We start from the raw sequence: 20,485 nt of genomic DNA, 5'->3' as shown, positions 1-20,485 counted from the left end.
AGTGGGGGGAAAGCAGCACTTGATTTTTTTATCTTATGCCTTGGTTATCTCATGGTTCTGATGAGCTAGGTAAGTCTCAAACAGTAGGTTTACAGGTCACTTCATAGAGTCAATGCCCTGGCATTTTATGGCGTCCTAATGAGCCGTTAAACTGGAGATGAGGTAATTAAATACGGTAACTCTGTGACAGTGTACGCGGTACTGACTCCAGCTCTCTGATTTTAGGTTCCTCAGAAGACGATGAGGTCATTCAAGAAGGTCTCCTCAGGCTCAGGTCAGTCTTCTCTACAGCGTCTTGTGTGGCTGACTGTGTTTCTGTAAAACTGAGGGACTGCAGCACTTCTGTCCCGCTGACTCTGATGAACGTCATTACTGGGTGGGAGGGGGAAGAATCGCTAATTTTGTGCACAGGCTTCAGAGTTCTTGTTGGATGCAGTCTGAGTGCTCTGCTTCTGTAAGAAAAATAAACAATTACATAAGGAAAGTTTATTTACAGTAACCCCATGTCACATATCTGTTGCAAATGGTGGGAGCCCACGGGTTTGTATGAGCGCTGCGGGACCACCACCCGATGGGCGCACACACCTCAGTCGCTGACTAAACTTTATACTCGTGGAGTTATTTTCGTGCCGCTGTCACATTACCGCCACGCACCTCCTCCGATCGCGACGCCTCACCAGGGCCGCCCGTCCAGTCCCCTTGCCCGCCCGTCCAGCCCCCTTCCCGCCCGTCCAGCCCCTTTGCCCGCCCGTCCAGCCGTCCGTCCAGCCCCCTTCCCGACCGTCCAGCCCCTTTGCCCGCCCGTCCAGCCGTCCGTCCGTCCGTCCAGCCCCCTTGCCCGGGCGCCCGCCGTGCCCGCCCGGGGCGGCGCATGCGCGGGCCGGGGCGCGGAGCTCCCCGCGGAGCGGCGCTGCGCGCCCGAGGGAGGAGCGCGCATCCCAGGGATACCCGTGAGCCTCCCGCACCGCGGGACGCGGTCCCTTGCAGCGGTGGGCGGCCTGGGGCGGGCGATGGCAGGCGCCGCGTGTTGCCTGTGTGCTGGGGCGGGAGGAGCTGTCCGTGTCACCGCCGGGCTGGCGCAGGCGAGAGCGCCTGGGCAGTTGCCCGTCGGGGGAGGATGCGCTCCCCGCTGGGACACGCACACCAAGCCCCGGTGCAGCAGTCCCGCCTGAGGAGACGGGCAGGAGCGAAAGCGCCCGAGGCGCGGACTCGCCCGCTCATCGTCCTTGCCTGCCGAGCGGGAGACGAAGCGGTGACACCGGGCCGTGCGGCCGGTCCCTCCGCGAGGGCCAGTCTTCCCTGCGGGGCGTTAGCACTCTCAGACGGTCTCCCGCGACTGCTTCCAGAGCCTCCTTAAATCCCCCGGGGAAGCGGCCGCTATCAGTTGCAAATCCGCAGCTGAGAGACGGTTAATGTACGTGAGACCACATCCTGCATCCGAGCTCTCCGAGTGAGTGCCTCCCGCGTCCTCCTGCCCGTGGATCACGCGCGGGATCACAGTAATTGACAGTATTTTTAGGACTCCCCCGCAAATCCACCGGCACGGCCAGCAGAGATGCACGGACGGCAGAGCGAACCGGCGCCGCACCCACGGCCGCCGCTTCTCGTTTCGACTGAAAGTGCCCGCAAAGCTCGTGCTTGAAACCGCGCTCCGGCCCCCAGTGGTGCCTGCGAACCTCGGCGACGGCCGCCCCCTCCCCGTGAGGGAGCAGAGGCGGGCTCCGGGCACCCGGGAGCGCCCGTCTTGGGTGTGACGGCTGAGGAGCGCCGGGGAAGCTAAAAAACCGAGCTCCTGCGGCGGGCGGGAGTGAGGGGAGAGAGGCGCTTTCTGTGCCCTGAAACTGCATTTCCCGAAAAGAGCCGCGGTTCGGGACGGGCGCGGTGCGAAGGCGCCTCTATAAAGCCTGTAACTTCATACCCCGCAGTCGCACGTCGGGCAAACCCCGTCCCTGCTCGATCCGAGCCGTGGCAGCGCGCAGTTGGGCCGGCGCTGTGTTAACAACAAAAAAATTAAATTTGCATATTTTCTACTCTTAATGCACGCGATTAAAAGGGAGGGTAATAAGCCCGACCAGGGGAGCTGGCGGTGTCCTGAGCGCGTCCGACCCTGCTCTCCCAAAGGCGCGGGAAGGCACGCCGCCACGTCCCCGCTGGGAAGAAGCCGCATTTTCTGGAAGTGTTAAAACAGAAGCCCGGTGGCAAAGCTCGACTCTCGCCCTGCCCTGCACCCGGGGGGCGCGCAGCGGTGGGAAGAGGCCTCTTCTCCCTGCGGGCGGCACAGCCGCGCCGGGAGCGGGGCCCGCCGGGCTGGTGGCCACCCCCGCCCTCGACCCGGGCGCTGCGCGGCGGCGGAAAGGGAAAGCGGCTTTGGCGCCCAAAATTTAGGTGAGAGGGTTTTGGCGGGAACAGCTCCGCACCGGCACAGCCTCCCGCCCCTAGGAGCGGCGAGAAAGGCCCCCCCCCGACCGCAAATCTAGGAAGAGCCGGTTTCGGTAGAGACCGTGTAGAAAAACGCGACGGCCATCCTATTCGGTCCAACATCGGCGGGGCGGCGCCGAGCAGCCAGGCCCGGGCAGCGGAGGAGAGGGGGCAGGGGCGCCCCGGCGCCGTCCCTGCCCCTCCTGCCTGCCCGTCGGCGAGGAGCGCTGGCTGTGCTTTGAAATGGGAAGTGGTGGCAGCACCCCGAGCTCTGCTTTCAAGTGTAAAACACGCGGTTTTTTTCAAATGCACATGGCTCCGTCGTTTGTTTGGATTTTTGTGGTGTGTTTTCCTTTTTTTTTTTTTTTTTTTTTTTGAGGTGGGAGTCTGTTTTGAGAGGGCGAGTAGTGGTTTGGGGTTTTTGGGGGGGGAGGGGAGGTTGTGGGGTTTTTGACTTATTTTGGTTTTGTTTAGGGGAATAGAAGAAACCGAAGTTAGGACTTTAAAAGTTTTAGGAAGGTGACAAATGGGAAATCCAACACCACTGGTTTTGGTTACATAGTTTCAAGCGAGCTCTTGCTGTGCATGTAGGAAGACAATGATTCCAGCTTCCTATAATTGTCTTCACCACAATTAGCATCTCTGTAGCGAAATACAAGGATAGAAATAGTTGGTAGGGTTGTTTTTTTGTTGTTTTTTTTTTTTTTTTTAATATCTAAACCATTACCATTAAACTATTTTTTTTCCACGAACTGGCTTGTTCCGTAGGGTTTTTTTTCCCTCTTCCCCCCTCCCCTTCTTTCAGAATGAATTTTGGGAAGGGTGTTGGTTGGGGTTGGGGTTCCTTTTTTTTTCTTCTTTTTCCCGGAGAGTTCCCAGCTGGCAACAGCTCTCTACCTTCCACAAAACTTGAAAGGCTGATGTCCCTTGCAGGAAATGAATGAGTCGATAACATCTGACACCGGTGACCAGTCCAGTGACCCCAACCTTAATTCCACTAATACTGGAGGCCTGAAAATCTCAGTAAAGACACATTGCAAATCCCACCTCCCTCCATTTTACAAAATCTGCACTTATTTTGCAACATAAGAAAAATTTTGCAACCAATATATTTACATTCATTTATTTACGTGGTTTTGTAGCCTTTCATTTCTTCATCGAGGAACATATTATACTGAATTTTCTTTTCACTGAAATTTACTAACAAGACATTTTGTCCATCTAATGAACTCAATCAACTCGTTTGTGTCTGTTTAACCAATATTCTAGCCTCTAAGGGTTTTTTTATACCAAATGCCGGTAAAATAAATAAATTTAAAAAAAATAAAGACTCTTAAAACTTTATACTAAACGGGTACTTTCTGTCTTTTCGAGGGGAGGGGCAGAGAGATCTTGAATTTTATAAATGTGCCTTTCTGCCACAAGAAACGTAGTCTCGGGCACTTCAAGTAAGAGGTGTAAGGATTGTTTTCTTCCGGTATCTTAATTTCTTGTTCATAACGGAGGTGTCACGTGTGTTAAAATCTCGTACATTTATTATAAATTAGATATCGTCCGGGTCATAAGATCCAAGCATATAAAATTACTGGAGATTTAATATTGTAAAATAATCGCTATTGTAAGGGGGGAAGGGAGGTTATGAGCCAAAAGCGGTGGTATGTTGCACGAATGCGTAAGGCAGGTCAATGTAGGAAGTCGACCTCACTGTTGAAATAACCTATAGGAAATTTACGGTTGAAGACTGCAAAGGAATTTCAGGATTTAAAGCTTCTGCTCCACTTGCCAGGGTGCTTGTATTTGTACACTCTTGCCCACCCTCGCTTCTTTCTTGCAAACGATCACACGGAGCCTCCACCTTGGTGTTTCACACAGAAATGAGGCGCTAGCGGGGGAATTGACGCTTTCCTGAAAGGCAACAAAAGGAGTAAACAGGCCCATGGGGGCAAAGGCGTTCCCCTTAATTGGGCAGACTGATCGACGCCACTTCGCAAACAACAGCAAGTGCTTTGCAAATGCATAAGCCCCTTGCATTCAGGTTCTGCACGGATCAGTTTGTTGCCTTGGCTTTTGTTTGTGTGTCCTTGGGATAAGAGAGGATGCTGGGGGGAGGAGGGAGGGGGCTAGTAAGAAAGTCAGAGTCCAAGATTTAACAAGATATGGGCAATGTTTAAAGGAGATCTATTATACACACACGCACACATATATACATATACATATACATATACATATACATATACATATACATATACATATACATATACATATACATATACATATACATATACATATATATAAATACCGGATGGAAAGCGAGGTTAATGCGAGTAGATGGTGATGAGGACAAAATACTTTCATCTGTATCTTTACACTAAAGGAGATGGACAGATGGAAAATAAAACTAATTCTCCCCTAATTGTTTATTTTTCACGTTTATAAAATATTATTTTAAAAGCGTTTGGCCGTGCGTCCAGCAATGAGAAGGGCTGGAGGGCAGGGCCATAGCTGTGTACCTGTGAGCGCGGAAGGGGAGTGCCTTTGCAAAGGGGCTGTTACTAAGCCCGTTACACATCACACATTTCTTTTCCGAATTGGATCCCCAACTCCCGCTGGCAGTGAAGACTTAAAACAGCAGTCCCCGGTCAGCGTTATTTCTCCCCTCTTTGTCCTCTTCCCCCGAGGCTTTTTTTTTTTTTTTTTTTTTTTTTTTTTTTTTTTTTTTTCCGCCCTCTTCTCCAGTAAATCCCTCTCTCTGTCAGTCCTCTCCCAACTGCTGATTGAGGTTCACTCCAATTCTCGGCTTGAAAACTGGGCTCTTATTTAGGAAGTCATTAATCACATCCCCTCCCCCGGAAAGAGATGGCGGAGAAACCTGTGAAGTACAATCCCTCGCCCCATCCCCCCTCCAGAAATGTTGTGAAACGCTAGATCTCCGCACATTCTGGGGCATATTAAGGTGATATCGCGTTTCCGGCGCGCTTTTAATTTGAATGCGAAATTAGTAACGATCCAGTTGCGCATCTGCCCGCGTTGTGCGCAGAGGGTGCCACAGATGCCTGCCGGCGCTCCCCGTGCGTGTCTGCACACACGCGTGTCCCTGGTCCGCGAGCAGCTCGCCCTGGTGTGCGTTCGCGGAGCCCGCCTGCGGTGGGCACAGATACCCCCATAATCTCCTCCGCACGGCCGCCCTTGCGCGCAGCTGTTGTTCAGTGGGCTGTATCTAGAAACACACGGATCTTCCTACGGATTTGTGCATGCACGGGAGGGCAGAAACCCCAGAATAATACGTCATCTCGATTTCCCGTAAAGAAGCGTGCAGATTAGCTGTCCGAAAAGGAAGGGGGGGGGGGAAAAAAAAGCGCCGTGTTGGAAATTTCTTGTTCATTCATAAATTATTTTGGTGTGTCAGGCTACTTGAAATGGCGATTGGCTGCTCCTGCCTCCTGCCAACCCCTTAAGGATCCGATGCGAAATTAGTAGCAAGAAAGCATGTAATTGACCGAGTCACGTGTGCGCAGGGGGCCAGAAACGGAGCGAGAGAGACGGGGAAAAATCAAAAGAGGGAAAGCACATTAGACCATGCGAGCTAAATTTGCGATCGTTCAAAATCAGGATGTTAGATTAATGCAGAAGACCACTTCGATCCACAGGGAAAGTTTTCATCTCACGAGTTTGGAGCAGAGGGCCCGTGGGGCAACATGGCCGAAGGTTAATTTTCTTTTTCTATTGTTTTACTATGATTTTCGCTCGCTCGCTCGCTCTCTCCCCCTCTCCTCCCTCCCCCCACCCCTTTTTAACCCAACTATGCATTACCCTTTTTTAGCAGCTCGCGCAAGGGGGCTTTCTCCAAACCCATTGTTACCCAGCTCAGAAACTGTTCCGTACCGCCCACACCGATTCACAACTTGAAAAGCTTTCAGGGGACTATTGTTTGAATTGTTCCTGTTTGATTAAGCACAGTTGCAGTGGTGGGATGAGAAAACGGCCGTACACCTGTCCCAACTTTAATCGAAAGTTTATTCCAAGGAGGGATGGATACACTTTGGAAAATAGTGGTTTCGGCGCTGCATGTGCAATAACCAGTTGTGCAATCTACCCAATTTTGCTTATTCTCTCTCCTCCACCCCTCCTCGGCCGGCCTCCCCCCTCGCCCCCCCGGTCCTGCGCCTTGCGAGGAGAGACTAATTGGGCTGAGAATTTCTGTTGAGAAATGGGATCGGTCTTAAACCAGCAATATTCAAGTAAAGTATCGCGTTCCGTGCTGTAATGTGGCTGAAAGATGGAGTTAAATGGAAAAATACACGTATGTACAGAAACGTGGGCTGCCCTGGGCTCAGAGAGAGGGAGAGCCTCCGTGCGCAGTGTTTCCTCTCTGTAACCTCCTGTGATTTAATTTTTTTACGTATTTTGGGGAGAAGGTTGTTTATTTTACGATTTAGGAAAGATACGCACTCTTCGCTGTTTGGTTTTTGATTTTGTTTTGTTCGTCCCCCTTTTTTCCCCCTGTTCCGTTTGTAGTAACTCCTCTACACAGCGGCAAAAGGATGTTACCAGAATTTAACTCTTTGCTTTGCATCTTGTTCCTCTCTTCCTTCTTTTTCTCCCCCCTTCCCCCTCACACCCCCCGCCTTTCCCTCTTCCTCAGCAGGGGCGAGTAAAGGTGGAGACGAACCCGGGAAGCTGCCGGAGCAGGAAGAAGAGGAGGAATCCCAGGTTTTGCACGGAACCGGCCATTGCAAATGGTTCAATGTGAGAATGGGATTCGGGTTCATCTCCATGAGCAACCGAGAGGGAAGCCCCTTGGAGTCTCCAGTTGATGTCTTTGTACACCAAGTAAGACCTGTTTTTGTCTTCCATCTCAGCCTGCCACATTTGGTTGAGCTCACAGGGACTCCGGTTTTATGTGAAGAGAAGTAACCTATTTTTTCTAGGTATTTAAGTGTATCTGTAGTTAAAGAGTTGCCCTAGGTAGTGGTTTTGTTGGCAGTGTACAATTTGAGTAGATAAGGTCGTTAGATTGTGCTTAGTCTCTGTCGCTGGTGATTTGTGCAAGGGGATAATGTTTCTTCGTATCTTCCTCCTAGGTTAGAAAAGTCTCCTGTGGTTTTTATTTATTTTCAAATGTCACACTTTTTAACAAGGTTTATCATTTGTCACCAGACTGATCAAGAGCAGATATGCCTTTCCTTGGAAACTGTTTAAAATCAAGCTGGGAAAAGGATAAATAAATGTCGGGTTTCATTCAGATAACATTTGAGTACAGTTTTAAACGGTTTACTTGTAAACCTCGAATTACTTTTTAAAAGCTCATCTGAGATTAGTTAGTGAAATTAAGACATAATTATAGTGTTATTTTGCAGTAATTCAGACCTGAGAGTGTCCCTGTGGTGATACTCTGAAGCGTTTATGTGGTTTCGTCAGTTGATTTTTAATTATTCCTTTCTAGGGAGGAAAAAAAAAAGTAATTATTTAAGTATTCAGACCAAAAGCAGTGTCTCTGTAAGGCTGTTGGGGAGACAAGGGGTGTATGGTCCATGGTTTTATTTTTAAGCACAGCAGCGTGGATGGTTTCGTGTTTTGAATGTGGAAACTTCTACTTTCATGTAAAAGAGTTTCAGATGCAAAATACGTACAAAATGATAAGGGAACTTTTTTCGAGATCTGTACTGTGTTTTTTGAAAAAGGAGCATGTGTAGACCTTCCCTGCTCCTTCTGTAAGTCTCCCGTTGCAACAAGGCTATTTTGAATTTGACCCATCTTCTCTGTGATCAGAGAAGAAAAGAGAGGAATCAGGTAAAGAGACCATTTTGGGGTTGGCTAGGGCCATGTTAGGGAAGCAAAAGGCATCTTTTTACGTGGTTGTCCATTTTCTATGACGTTTGCAATGACGGCGAAGGGGGTGTTCCATGATTATATAGTGACTCCCTTTTAATGATGCATTTGGTGGCCCGGCTTTATTCTGCAGTAACTTCGTCAGGCTTTTTTAAAGCATACACCTCTGATTAGATTAGTAAAAAGGTGGCTGAAACTTCTAAAGAAACTGCTGCTGTGGCCTGTTGCCTTGCAGTGCGTGGTGGGGTGGATTTCTGGTCTTGCTGCCTCACATGTGCCCTTGCACCTAAGGGCCTGCACTTCAGTTTAGCTGCTTGCATTTGGAATTACGTACAAGGCGTAGAATCCGATAGTGAACTCACTAAATTCCTACACTTCCTGCTTTGTACTGGCATATAAGCGGCCCCCTCTTTAAGCTGCTGCTTTTTCTCTTTAGAACTGAATGAATGAAATACTTATCAAATAAGGAGCAGTCTTCCTCCTTTTTCCCCTTTTCTTCCTTTCTTTATATCTTTTTAAGTCATGAAGTTGCTCTTTACAGTTTTATAAATTTACTTTAAAGATAAACACCCCCTTTTTTTAAAGTAACTTTGTGTTAACGTATGTCATTCTTTTGCTTCTTGAATAGTAGAAGACAAATATTTGAAACATAGCAGTGCTGTTAATAAAAAACACATTTGGAAACAAAGATATTCTTAGAGTTGTGGAAATAGAGAAGTATTGAACTGCATGATAACCTGATACATTTAAGTAATACTAGACAAGGTTTTCGGTTTCATAATGGAAAGTAGTCATAGGAAATAATAAAGTAGTAGTAAATTTGGAAGTCTCTATTGAGTTGTGTCCCCTGAAGGAGGGGAAAAGAAGGAAATGTTAGACAAGTTTGTGTATTACAGTTTAATAATCTACAACTTATCCATACCCTTGGGTTTCTAAGACATACCACAGTGTAATGCAGTGAAAAATACCATGTTTCATTTCATGTTAACTCTGTGCCTCAGTCATTTTGAGTTTACTTAGAGATACATCTTACTGAGTGAAGTTATTATTAGTATTTCTTACAGCAAAGAAAATAATGTTTCTCATCATTTTCTTTCTGGTGAAGTCTAAGGTGTATATATATAACTTCATGGTGACATGAATCTTCTTTCCATCGGTTTTCTGTGTAATGTAATGGGAGAATCTATTGTGTTTCAGAGTACGTTTTAGATAATTGATATTGCTACACAGAATGCTTTGTGTTAGCTAACTAGCTGTGTTAGCTAACTAGCTAACTTTGTGTTAGCTAACTAGCTTTGTGTTAGCTAACTAGCAGTAACAGCCAGAGCATAAAAATGTCTTTAAATCTGTAATGTTATTTAACAGTGCTGCTTGTACAGCTGTTGCCTGCACAGTGATTGGACCCTATTCCTATTGGTTTCATTAATCTGAGAAATTTTGTCATGTGAAAGGTCATTTTTAAGGCAAAGATGTTAGTTTATTAATCTGTTGAAACAAAATACTACTGTTCAAAACTGCTTTGAAAACACTTCATCATTTATGTGTGTGCAGATAGTGTTGCATGCATTCATTCACTCATTCTGCAGTGTTTGTAGCTACTAGTATAATTTTATAGAATTAGGCAGTCTGAGCAGAGGAGAGAAGCTTCTAGTTTACTTAGTCAAAGTCCTGTCAAAGCTAGCTTGAACCCTACAACAATATTTTTACTTTCTTATCTTACCTTTTTTGGCAAGGTTATGCCCAGTTTATGAGATCTTGCTATAAAAACTTACTGTATGTCAAGTCAAAATTCCTGTAATAGTTTAAGCTCATTATACCTAGACTTTTGAGCTTGCAGTAAGTAATTTTGCTTTCTTCTTGGAGTTCCCCTTTAGCTGTGTGTGGATTATAGTCACATTTTTCTAAAGTGAGTGCTTTGCTAGTTGTATATATTGATACATTTTTAGAGGACCATGCTTTTGTTTGGACTTCTCTTCCCCTTCACCCAATGAAAGTCCTGTTCACAAAACAGCTGCAGTATTGAGTTTTCAACCCTGCCTTTTAAGTCCCTCCTTTGGTGTTAATAATTTTGATTGATCTTCTCTGAACTACCTTCAGACTGTTGTTACCCTTCGGGTAATGAGGTACCTAGAGCTGGATGCATTATTTAAGGCAGAAACACGTCAGCCATTATATATGTGCATCTGTGTGTCTACAATGTAATTTGGTACACTTACACATGCCCACACTCTTTTCCTTTTTAACTTTATTCTGATACAGCTTATATCTTTAAGTTGCTTGTTTGAGTCATTCAGGGTCATATCAAAATTACAAGCTCTAAAAACAATTAGATTTTTTCAACAGAAGCCATGCTCAATGCAGCAATGTGCCAAGTCCTGTGTTTCTTCTGGAAAAAAAAAAAAAAAGGAAGATTAGTCCTTTGTAACATTTTTAAATCCACGGAATGTGCACCTTACTGAATTTAGCTCAATATTGTCATATATACTCTTAGTAGGTTACCATGGAATGAATAAAATAGCTTGTTTCTCTTTTTTGATGTGAATTCTGGACCTAGTTATGTGTGAGTGACTCTTATTAAATTTTAGAAAAAGATCTATTTGTCAAAGGGTAAAGCAGACTGGAGAGGTGAAGTGAGGGAAACCTTTTGTGGTGCACATGAAAAAAGGTTTTCAATGCAAAGAACTAAGAAGAGCTGAAGTTCTCATAGAATCAGAAAAGGATAATGTTTGTTAAAACTTTTTTAGCACATTCAAAATTTTACCCAGCTTAAATACGTACTACTTTTTTTGGATGGCAGTAAGGCAAAAATGCTGCAGATTCTTTTTTGCACACACTTTGTACAGATCAAGTTAGGAACAAGTCTCTTTTCCTTTGCCTAGCATGAAGCCCAGATGTTAAAGATGATAATGGACTGTAGGGTGCTGAACGTAAACAGATGCAATTAAATATGTGTTTGTGAGTATCAAGGGTTATAAATTTATGTCTGTTTCTCAATAATGTGGTTTTTCAGGATGGGGTGGATTGTTCAGTTTAGATGGAGTTTGTTGGGACGTGGCTCTGTGGTCCAAAATTCTTACCACAATAAGGGATTGATACAGGATTTCTGAACTGGGACCTTAAACACGATCCTTCTTTGGGATCCTCTTTTATGAGATGGGGAGAGGAAGGAAGGGAGGAGCAGCATATAGGAGCTGGTATATTTTGTTTTCTCATTAAAAGGAATACAGTTGGCTTGAAAATTTTCACTTTCATCTGAACTTCCTTGTGTTGCTACAAGTTACTGTTACTACAAATTTTGATAAAAATGGAAAACACCCTTTTTTCTTTCATTGAGTGATTCTGCACTGCACTATCATTTGTGTATTATAAATATTGGTCTTATTGTTTCAAGTACCTATATCAAAAGAAGGAGGAAAAATTACTGAGACTATTTTGACTATAAACAGAAGGATAAATGGAAAATGAGACACATAAGCAGCATATGAACAGTCTTTTCCCTTAATGTGACCAACTGTCCTTTTCAATGATGAATCAGATGCCTGTTCTTTGAATTCCTAGTTTTTAGGCATAGTTGAACTACTTTTTCTAGGACAGAGTAGGGCATGGCATTATACATTCAATGCTGACTTTCTTATATTGTGAGCACATGTGATCCCGTGCTTTTTCAAGGATGCATTCATTCTTTTTCATTTTTGTTTTATTGGGGGCCTTTAAAAACTATTTATTTGCTCAGGATAGCTGGAAGCCCTGGGCAAGCAAGTGGGATCAGTATTTCACTGCTCCTTATGTTTAATATGACATAGGAATGTCTATTTGGACTGTAGAAGTCTCCATGCAGAGTATGCTATTACAGACTTGTCATCTTTGACTTCTGCTGGGGACCAGGCAGGCCCAGTCCTAATCAAAACAAAAGTGGCTAGCAGGATTTAGGGAGGGAGGCTGAGGAAGGAAGCGAACAGGGAGTAAACGTGTGTCTGCAGTGAGCATGTGTACGGGAGATCCGACAGGGATCAGACGCGGGTGGCAAAGTCTGCTCAGCAGCCTCAGCGCATGTAGCGTCCATAACGGGATGGAGCTGCTGCAGACCCAGAGCCAAGCTCTGGCACACACCAGCTGTGCTGCAGCATGCAGAGAAGTGATGGGGACCACTGATTTGTGGTGTGGAATGCTACAGCACTGGGGTTTTTTTTTTAATAATTTATTCTGGCTACTAATTACTGTACAAGTTAGTATAGTGTATGGACACATAGATGGCAAAATACTTCCCTGACAGCTTGATGGTTTAGGATGGTTGTCTGAAGAAACTAACAATTTGGTTGTTTGAATTATGGAGCTGCCATCTTCTGAACCTTCCAGAGTTCATCTATTTACCTCTAACCCAAATACTGTAGTAAATTTTTATTAGTAAATCTATGTAGTATTTAGGTGAATGGCAGCACCATTAAACCTAAGTGATGTTGAATCAGATCAGATTTTGCTGAAGAGTTTTAAACCTTGCACGTTAACAAGCAGAAGTCACAAGTGGCCCAAAGGCAGAGGGCTGCAGTGGGACAACTTTGTCTTAAGAGGTGTTTCCCTCTTTGGCAGAGCAGTAAGTGCACCCTTTCCAGAGCACGCTATCCTCCTTTTCTCCAAGACTGAGGAAGTTGTGCACAGGGGTTGGGATACTGGAAGGAAGAGGATATTTTGTCTGGGGCACAAACATAGGATATCAAAGCAGATACATGAACCGAAGCTAAAAGGAAATGAATTGTCAAATTGGGAAAAATGTTGTTATTGTTGCTTGTTCTGGTTTGTAACTACCTTACTGAGGTAGTAGGTATATTTAGAGACATCCAGAGTTTTGTTTCATGCTCTTTTGAAAGAGCATGAAAATTTTTTGATACTCCCATGTAAATATTGTTTAATTCATCTGCCTTAAGTAAAGTAATTGCAGTACAGGCCTTCATTGCAGTAAAGGCCGTCCGTATTTCCCCACTAATCAACAGAAGCAAAATAAGGCCCACCAGTTTCTACAAAAGTGTATACAAGTGACTGTAAAGATGTCATTTAAGAAAGATGCTAGGAACTACAAACTAGAGGGTAAAGACCATTTATGTTTGTTAAAACCAACACAAATAAATAAGGACATACTGTTTATATTTTTAATTCCCTGTATGTAGGGGTGCTGGTTTTTTGCCTTTTTTAAAATCAGCTGCAAGTAACCAGGACTGTTAGAGAGATAATTATGTGATGCATGGCCCCTTTTTAAAGGACAGTTCTTCAGGACAGATTTGGACTGGCTTTTGATTCATGGATATCACGGGCGAAAGCAGCAAATCCTTAAATTGCTTTTACATCAGCAGAGTATCACTAAACAACTCTGCATGGAAGGTGGGGAAGTGCTTCTGATTGCTTGAGCCTATTTAGTTGGAGAAACTGGTGTCCAGGCTTTTCCTCAGATTAATTTGGCTGGTTCTGACTTAAAGTGGAGGAGGGGTTAACTGCTTAGGAGATAGCTAAAGGGAATTCCAGATCCCCTCTCCAGAGGTGGCTTGGCTGCTTGTGGAGCAGCTGTGGAACTTGCTGCAAGCTTCACAGTCTGCTGTACTATGGAAAACTGGCACTGAATTTGATTTTTTCCTAACATGTAAAGCTGTAACATGCAGCAGTTCAGCAGCTGCTCTGCAAGCAGCCAAATAAGGCTTTGCAGTAGCAGTGTGAGGTGAATAGGTGGAGGCTTAAACTCCTGCAGCCACCCTTCTCGGTGGGTATCCTACGGACATGACTTGACTTTTACATTTGACAGCAGTGCTGCTGCCTCAGTAAGCCCCAAGACCTTTGCTATCACTCTTCATGTTGGTCTAGGATAAGTGCTTGTGGGACTACATTGCAGACTCAGCTGGGGAAATGTTTGTATCTGATTTTTGTACCATTTTTCATATCAGAGAATCCCCATGATCCCCACAAATAAGGGTGGGCAGTGTTGGCACCATGGAAGGGTGGCCAAGGGTTCAAGCAAGCAGCAGCCAAGTGAGGTGAAGGTACTGGAGGAAAGAGCTGGAAGCTACTGACACAGAAATGTGAATGAAACTGCAGTCTCCTGGTGCAAAATAGCAGAGTTCTCGGGTTGCCACCTTCAGCTGGGGATGGAGAGACAACAAAAGTGATAATGACTTTCCAAGAAAAAGGGCACTTGAGGGTAGTGGAATGAGTACAAGCATCGGAGCTCTCTCTGGAAGTGAAATGTTTCAGGAATCTTTGTGTCACACTTCAGTCTTCAAGTTTCTCTTTTTCTCGTTTACTGATTACAGTTCAGTGGTGGCACTGAAATATATTGATTGCAGTTTTACAAAAAGCACTGTTTATAAGTAAAAAAAAATCAGGGAATTTTTGATTCATATAAATATTATGTGGGCTTTTTCTTCTACAGAACAGAAATAAGCATATTTACAGGGCATGTTCATAATAATTTGGATAGATCTTTTTAGCAGATAGGTGAGATCTTAGTGAAATTAGTTGATAATCTGGAAAGTACAGCTCTTTAATTATTCCGTATGTATGGAATTTCAACTTTGAAAAGTAAATGCATCAAAACGTTTGAGATTATTTGTGTGAGAGTTTGTAGAATATTCTTATTCTATTATCAGTGCAGGAACCAAGAAAATCACACAGTTTCCATTCCAAAGTTCTGATCTGGTGCTAGAATTGCATTTTTTGGCAGGAGGAAGGCTGAAAAGTTCGGATTCATTTTTTAGCATCATAAGTCAGTATTTTCACTGGTTAAAATTGTTTAACACATAAAATCTGAGTAAAGGCACATGTAATCAATATTTGGAGTGTATGAATTTATCTACAAAACCAAAGTAGTATTTCATGACTACAACAGATCTTATGCTCTGTCAGAAAACGCAAATGTTATTGCATTCACAAATGTGTAATTCTCATCAATTTAGCTGATAGTGGCTTTCCCATCAGAGATAATCTGTTCCCAGAGAGGCCTTCTTTTAATTTTTCATGGTAATTTATAGGTATGCAGTGTTGAGAGAATTTTTTTTTCTTGATTGTTTTTATAATAGTGCCACGTGAGGCTACTTTAACATTTGGGTTATAACTCTCTGTTTATGGTCATATAAATATATGCACCAAAATAAACCCTGGTCTGAAACTGAGACTAAAAGTGATGGCCATTGTGTACTTTAAAGAGATTAGAATAAGCATCATTCTGTATTTTTTTTCAAAGTACAGGTGTCTTTAAAAATCTATTAATTGTGCACATGTGCTATTGTTTAAAAAATGTTTTCTTTCATTTTACAGCTGTGTTTTGCAAGGTAGTAGTCAAAATCTTGGTTGATTTTATGAGCTATTTGTAATAAAACAATCTTAGGGGAAATAAGGGGGTTTAAAAAGCCTCTGCTGACCACATGTAGTAATTTCTGAATATTTTTAGACTCATTGTACTGGAAATACTAGAAATATATAAAAGTAGTAGTATAGAATGTACCTAATAGACCCAAGCTGACTTCTGTAGATGTTGAATTAGACCCCCAACTGCCTCCTCTATTTAACATATATATATTGTTATCTCACCCAGTTTAATTACCTGGTCTAAGGCATGCAGATTGTACATCCTGAGAATCAGCCATTTTTGACACTAAAGTGGGATTAGATCCAAGAATTATCCACGAACTTGTTTGCTGCCCTCTTTCCCAGATATTAAATACAGTAGAGTACATCAGGTGAATGGAAATTTGAGAATTGTTTCAACAGTGAACAAAATTCCTTTTCCTTAATGTAATGGAACTATAACATCTCTTTTCTTCTTGTTGAGATTACAGACCTGTTGGGCCAAATTCTGCTCAGTATTATCAAGTGAAGTGGTCCTACTGACCTATGAAATATGTTCAATAAAATGGACAGCATTAGAAGTGGATTTTAAGTCTCTTACATGAATGCTTTTACTGGAAGTATGTGGTTTACAGGCTTTTGTTTTCATAAGGCTGTAAGTGTGCATTTTGTGCTCAAAAATGTGAGTGCCATACTGTGATCTGAGCTGTTCCCTGTACAGCACCTAAAATGTAGAATAGTAAACAGGGTTTGGGTCACTGTTGGTTAATTAAAAGTTGACTAAAAGTGGTACAACTTCTCAAGTTCGTGCATACATATTATGTTATGTATGTAATTTGTATATACTTTTCACAATATGCTACTTTTTTCCTACTGTGAATGTATAATATTTAATGCCTTACCCAAACTCACCTGACTGCTCAACTACCAGTCTGCTCTGATGCTAAGGTCTCGGGCTGATAATGTGGGTTTTTCCATCTTCCTGTTGAAAAATTGCTCAGTCCCAAATAAGTTCATCACAGTAGGAAAAAGCAGTAGAAGAAGTATGTGAAATGCTCCCAGTGTGGCAAAGACCCCTCACTGTGGCCACAGGCAGGTTCTGTTGAAGGTGAATGTGGTTCACCCTTGCAGTGAAAGTGCCTATGGGGTGTTGAACATTTACTGAGCCCTCTGCAGGGCCTTTGATTTCTAGTAGGGCTGATGGGATGCAGTAGGTACTGGGAATTTTTTTTAAAAACCTTGTAACTTGCAGTATTGCATATCTGTGTTGACGAGGGGGAGGATGGGAGTCCTGCTGGCAGGATCCTTCATGATCTGTCTTCTTCCCAGGCCCTGATGTTAGAGATGTAAGATACCAGTCAGAGTCAAGGGAGAGCACTGACTGGTGGGGAGGAGGAAGTAGTGAACCTCCTGCTCAGACAGGAGCAGGTGCACAGTTCACAGATTTGAAGACATAGTATAGTCCTCAAATATTTGTAAAAAAGTTTCCATTTCACCACAGTGCTCAACAGGTCTCTAATACAGTGAATAATGCTCATTTGGCTGTGCCAAATCTGCTTTGTTTACCTGCTTTGTTGTTTGGTTTTAGAGGTTTGTGTGCCTGTGTGTGTTAATTAAAGAAAGCACATTACATTTGTAATAGCTGTTTTATATGAGTCAAAATCACATTTGTTCAATGTTTTCATGTAGCATGATTTGCAGAACTGTTTAATGGGTGGGAAGTGTAGGGTAGAAGTGAATCCTGCAAGGAATGGATGGTTTCTTCTGCAGGGGTCTGTGTGGCTCTAGCATGCTGGCTGGTCTTAGCTAACAGGGCCTCCTGTTTGTTGTGTGTGATTCTGGTTTAGAAAGTATTGCAACCTGGAAAAAACAAAAAAGATAAAATAATTTTTACAAGTGTGTTTAATTGGATTCAGGAATTAGTGAAAATTGTTAAAGAGAGACATTACTTAAGGGTGATTGATCTGGATGTGAAGCAGATGCATTAAGAAACAAAGAAACGCCTAATTTCTGATACTATAGAGAACTTTATATGTCACCATTGCAGGACTAGTCACAAAGAGAGGACTGTGGGATTGAACTGTAGAGAATGAGAGAGCATTTTAAAGGTGCATTGTTAAGATGAAAACAATATTCAAGGTTTTTGGGCAGAAATATAGTACATCTGAAGATAAAATTTTTGCTTAGATTTGGAGGATTAGGATTTTGTTAGTGTTAGTTCCTGCTTTTGGGAACACTTAATGGAGCAGTAATTACCACATCTTTCACTAAGAAGTGCTTAATTATCCTGGACTATAGTCTATTATCTACATTAAGAAAGTAGGTTATCAGATTCTCCTCTTAGCAATGCCTTCTCTTCCTCAAGAATTAAAAAAGAAAGTTTACAACATTCCAAAATATGCTCTACTGGATTTGAAAATATTTAAAATTATATAAATTCATGACACTGATTGAGAAGGTTCCTTTAAATTTGATCTGTGCCTACATTGTCTTCAGCAGAAATTATTAAAGACTTACATAAAAAATAAAAATGCATATTCCATTTTATATGTATTTACATTTAGTAACTACCTTTTTCAAGAACACAGATGCTTTTAAAATTAATCTGGAGTCTGCTTTGAGCAACATCTCGTTATCTTTAATAATGTAATTGATAGATCCAGATTCCCCAAAGAATTTTCACATCAATCTTCATTAATTTATTTTTATTGAGCAATTACATATTTTTTTAAATGGCAGATTAATTTATTTTTGTAATATGGTTCCTTTTTTACTGACAATAATCATCTGTAGTTTATTGGGAAATGATAGCCCATTCCATGCTTATGTGGGTTTATTGTTAGTCTTCACACAGTACGTCTTTGGATGATCATTCTTTACCTGGTGACAGCTGTAAATGGACTAAGATTAGACTGTTGAAGTGGCTGCAGTTGGAGCATTTGGTGAAAGATGAATTTTTTTAGTGTTCATTATTAGATAGTATAATCAGTGTTTAAGATTTCCTGTGATCTACATTTTAATATATTTTTTTAATGGGAATCAGTATATTTTTAAAATTATATATATAACACTGACATGTTTTTGTAGTTATAATTTTATTTCCTTTTTTCTGTATGTCCATTACAAGGGATCTAAGCCAGCACTGGCCACAATAGGTGTCATGAAATGCACCTATAGTATATTATATTGTCTTAAGTGAGTTAATGGCGCAAAATGATTGATTTTGTTGCAGTATTTGTGGTTTTAGGATGACGACTATAATCTATTTGTTAAATTCTTAAAAATTAGTAAACCTTAGCTTAGTTTCTGTTTTCTCTCTCCATCTGATGTGCATTTTGAAAGTACAGTATGTTTTAACTACAATTCAAGGACCACATGTTACTAAGAGATGAAATGTTGAGCCAGGTGGAATCAGTGCAATAGTTGTCAAGGAGTTTCAGTGCATATGCACAGTTTGTCTCAAGGCTTTTTTTTCTGATCGTTTCATTTGGGAGCTTAAATACTTAAACCAGAAAAGCTTGATTAAATAAATGAAAGGGGGGTTTGTGTGTATAAACTATCATTCAGTGGACTTGTTTTTACTGTCTTTGTGAGAACTTTGCAATCTTTAAAAGGCCCTCAAAACAAATTCTATTACAGTATTATTTGTATGAACTTATCATACATGAATGTTCATCTGAATTTCTTGCAGCACATTCAGCAGGGTCTTCATTAGTTTAAGCATAGCTGTACCATTTTGTGGACAAGTTTGAAATTCCTGGCATTTCAGGTCTAAAAGAGAACTTGGCAGATAATTATTTATTGATAGTATGTAAGAAACTAAAAATGTGTACTGATCTACGATTTTCTCCACTTAAGTGAACATATAAAAAATTCAGCACAAGTTTTTTTGTTACTGTTTAATTCCAGGGATTTAACAAAGTTAATCTGAATTTGTATGTCTTACGAGCACATTGTTCTGGGCACACTAACATTTCACTGCCAAATTTTTAAAGACGATGGACAAAAAGCAAATTGCTTCCTTTTATTAAATCTGTATGGAAGTAAATTATCAAACAATAAGAGACATGTTAAATACAGGAGAAAGACATTAATCCTTGCTTATTTTAATAATTGGTTTGTTGAAAAATACTGATTACATTTTTTAAACATAATTTTTACACATTTACTAAACAAAATAATTTTGTGTCAAAATTATTGAATTATTGAATTATTTGAAATGTCAAGTTTCCATTAATTTGACAAATTTTATAAAAAGCTTTCTGGTAGCAATGTTGCTATTAAAATATTACTATTAAAAAGCTACATTCAAGTATTAAGACATTAAATCAGAAAAAATAATTTAGAAATTATGAAAAAAACCACAATGAAATATTCATTATGAATAGATGCTAATATAGGAAATACAAGATCTCTTAGATATCTGCGTACAAGCCTTGTTTTCATCTTCTACCGCATTCCTGCGTGTTTCAGGAAACAGGTTTAACAATGTAGGTCAGTTTGGATTCTGCTGCGCGGAGGAATGGCAGAGAGTGATGCAGACTGTAACCGTGGTTTTTATATTTGCCAGTTCCCTTCTGATCAGTGCAGTGGAAACCAGCCCATGTAACTGGCATCTGGAAGGGGCCAAAGGAAAAGATTCTGGGCCTTAATTTTTCTGCTCGCTGGCAAGATTTGCCAGTCAGCTGTTGACTTCTCTGCTGCGCTGCAGTTGGCGCGGGTGGCGGAAAACCTGTGGTCAGGCGAGGGATGAAACTGCTTTTTCTCTCTCATGGATGTTGTGTTTTATTGCGCGATCAGTTGGTAATGCTGCAGGGCAGGTTGCTTCTGCTACAGAAGCTGTCTGGAGCTGCTCGGGTGGTGGAGGAACTGTAGGATGGAGCTGAGAATTTGGGTGGGCAGGGGGTGTTTG

At 42.2% G+C, this 20,485-nt stretch overlaps 1 protein-coding gene across 2 annotated transcripts in view; it reads left to right on the top strand.

The window, feature by feature from the left end:
• Positions 1-240: 240 nt before the first annotated feature.
• LIN28B (lin-28 homolog B) overlaps positions 241-20,485 on the top strand; it is an 89,954-nt gene continuing 69,709 nt past the window's right edge. The window contains exons 1-2 of one of the 2 annotated variants that reach the window (XM_069011067.1): positions 241-274; positions 7,061-7,248. In XM_069011067.1, coding sequence (XP_068867168.1) covers positions 241-274; positions 7,061-7,248 — 222 coding nt within the window. Of the gene's footprint in view, positions 275-6,055; positions 6,124-7,060; positions 7,249-20,485 lie in introns of those variants that run through there. The other variant, XM_069011068.1, reaches the window with a different exon arrangement.

Source organism: Aphelocoma coerulescens, chromosome 3 (genome assembly GCF_041296385.1).
Source record: "Aphelocoma coerulescens isolate FSJ_1873_10779 chromosome 3, UR_Acoe_1.0, whole genome shotgun sequence".
NCBI lineage: Eukaryota > Metazoa > Chordata > Aves > Passeriformes > Corvidae > Aphelocoma > Aphelocoma coerulescens.
The sequence above is the reverse complement of the archived record's forward strand: the minus strand, read 5'-3'. Positions and strand labels throughout refer to the sequence as shown.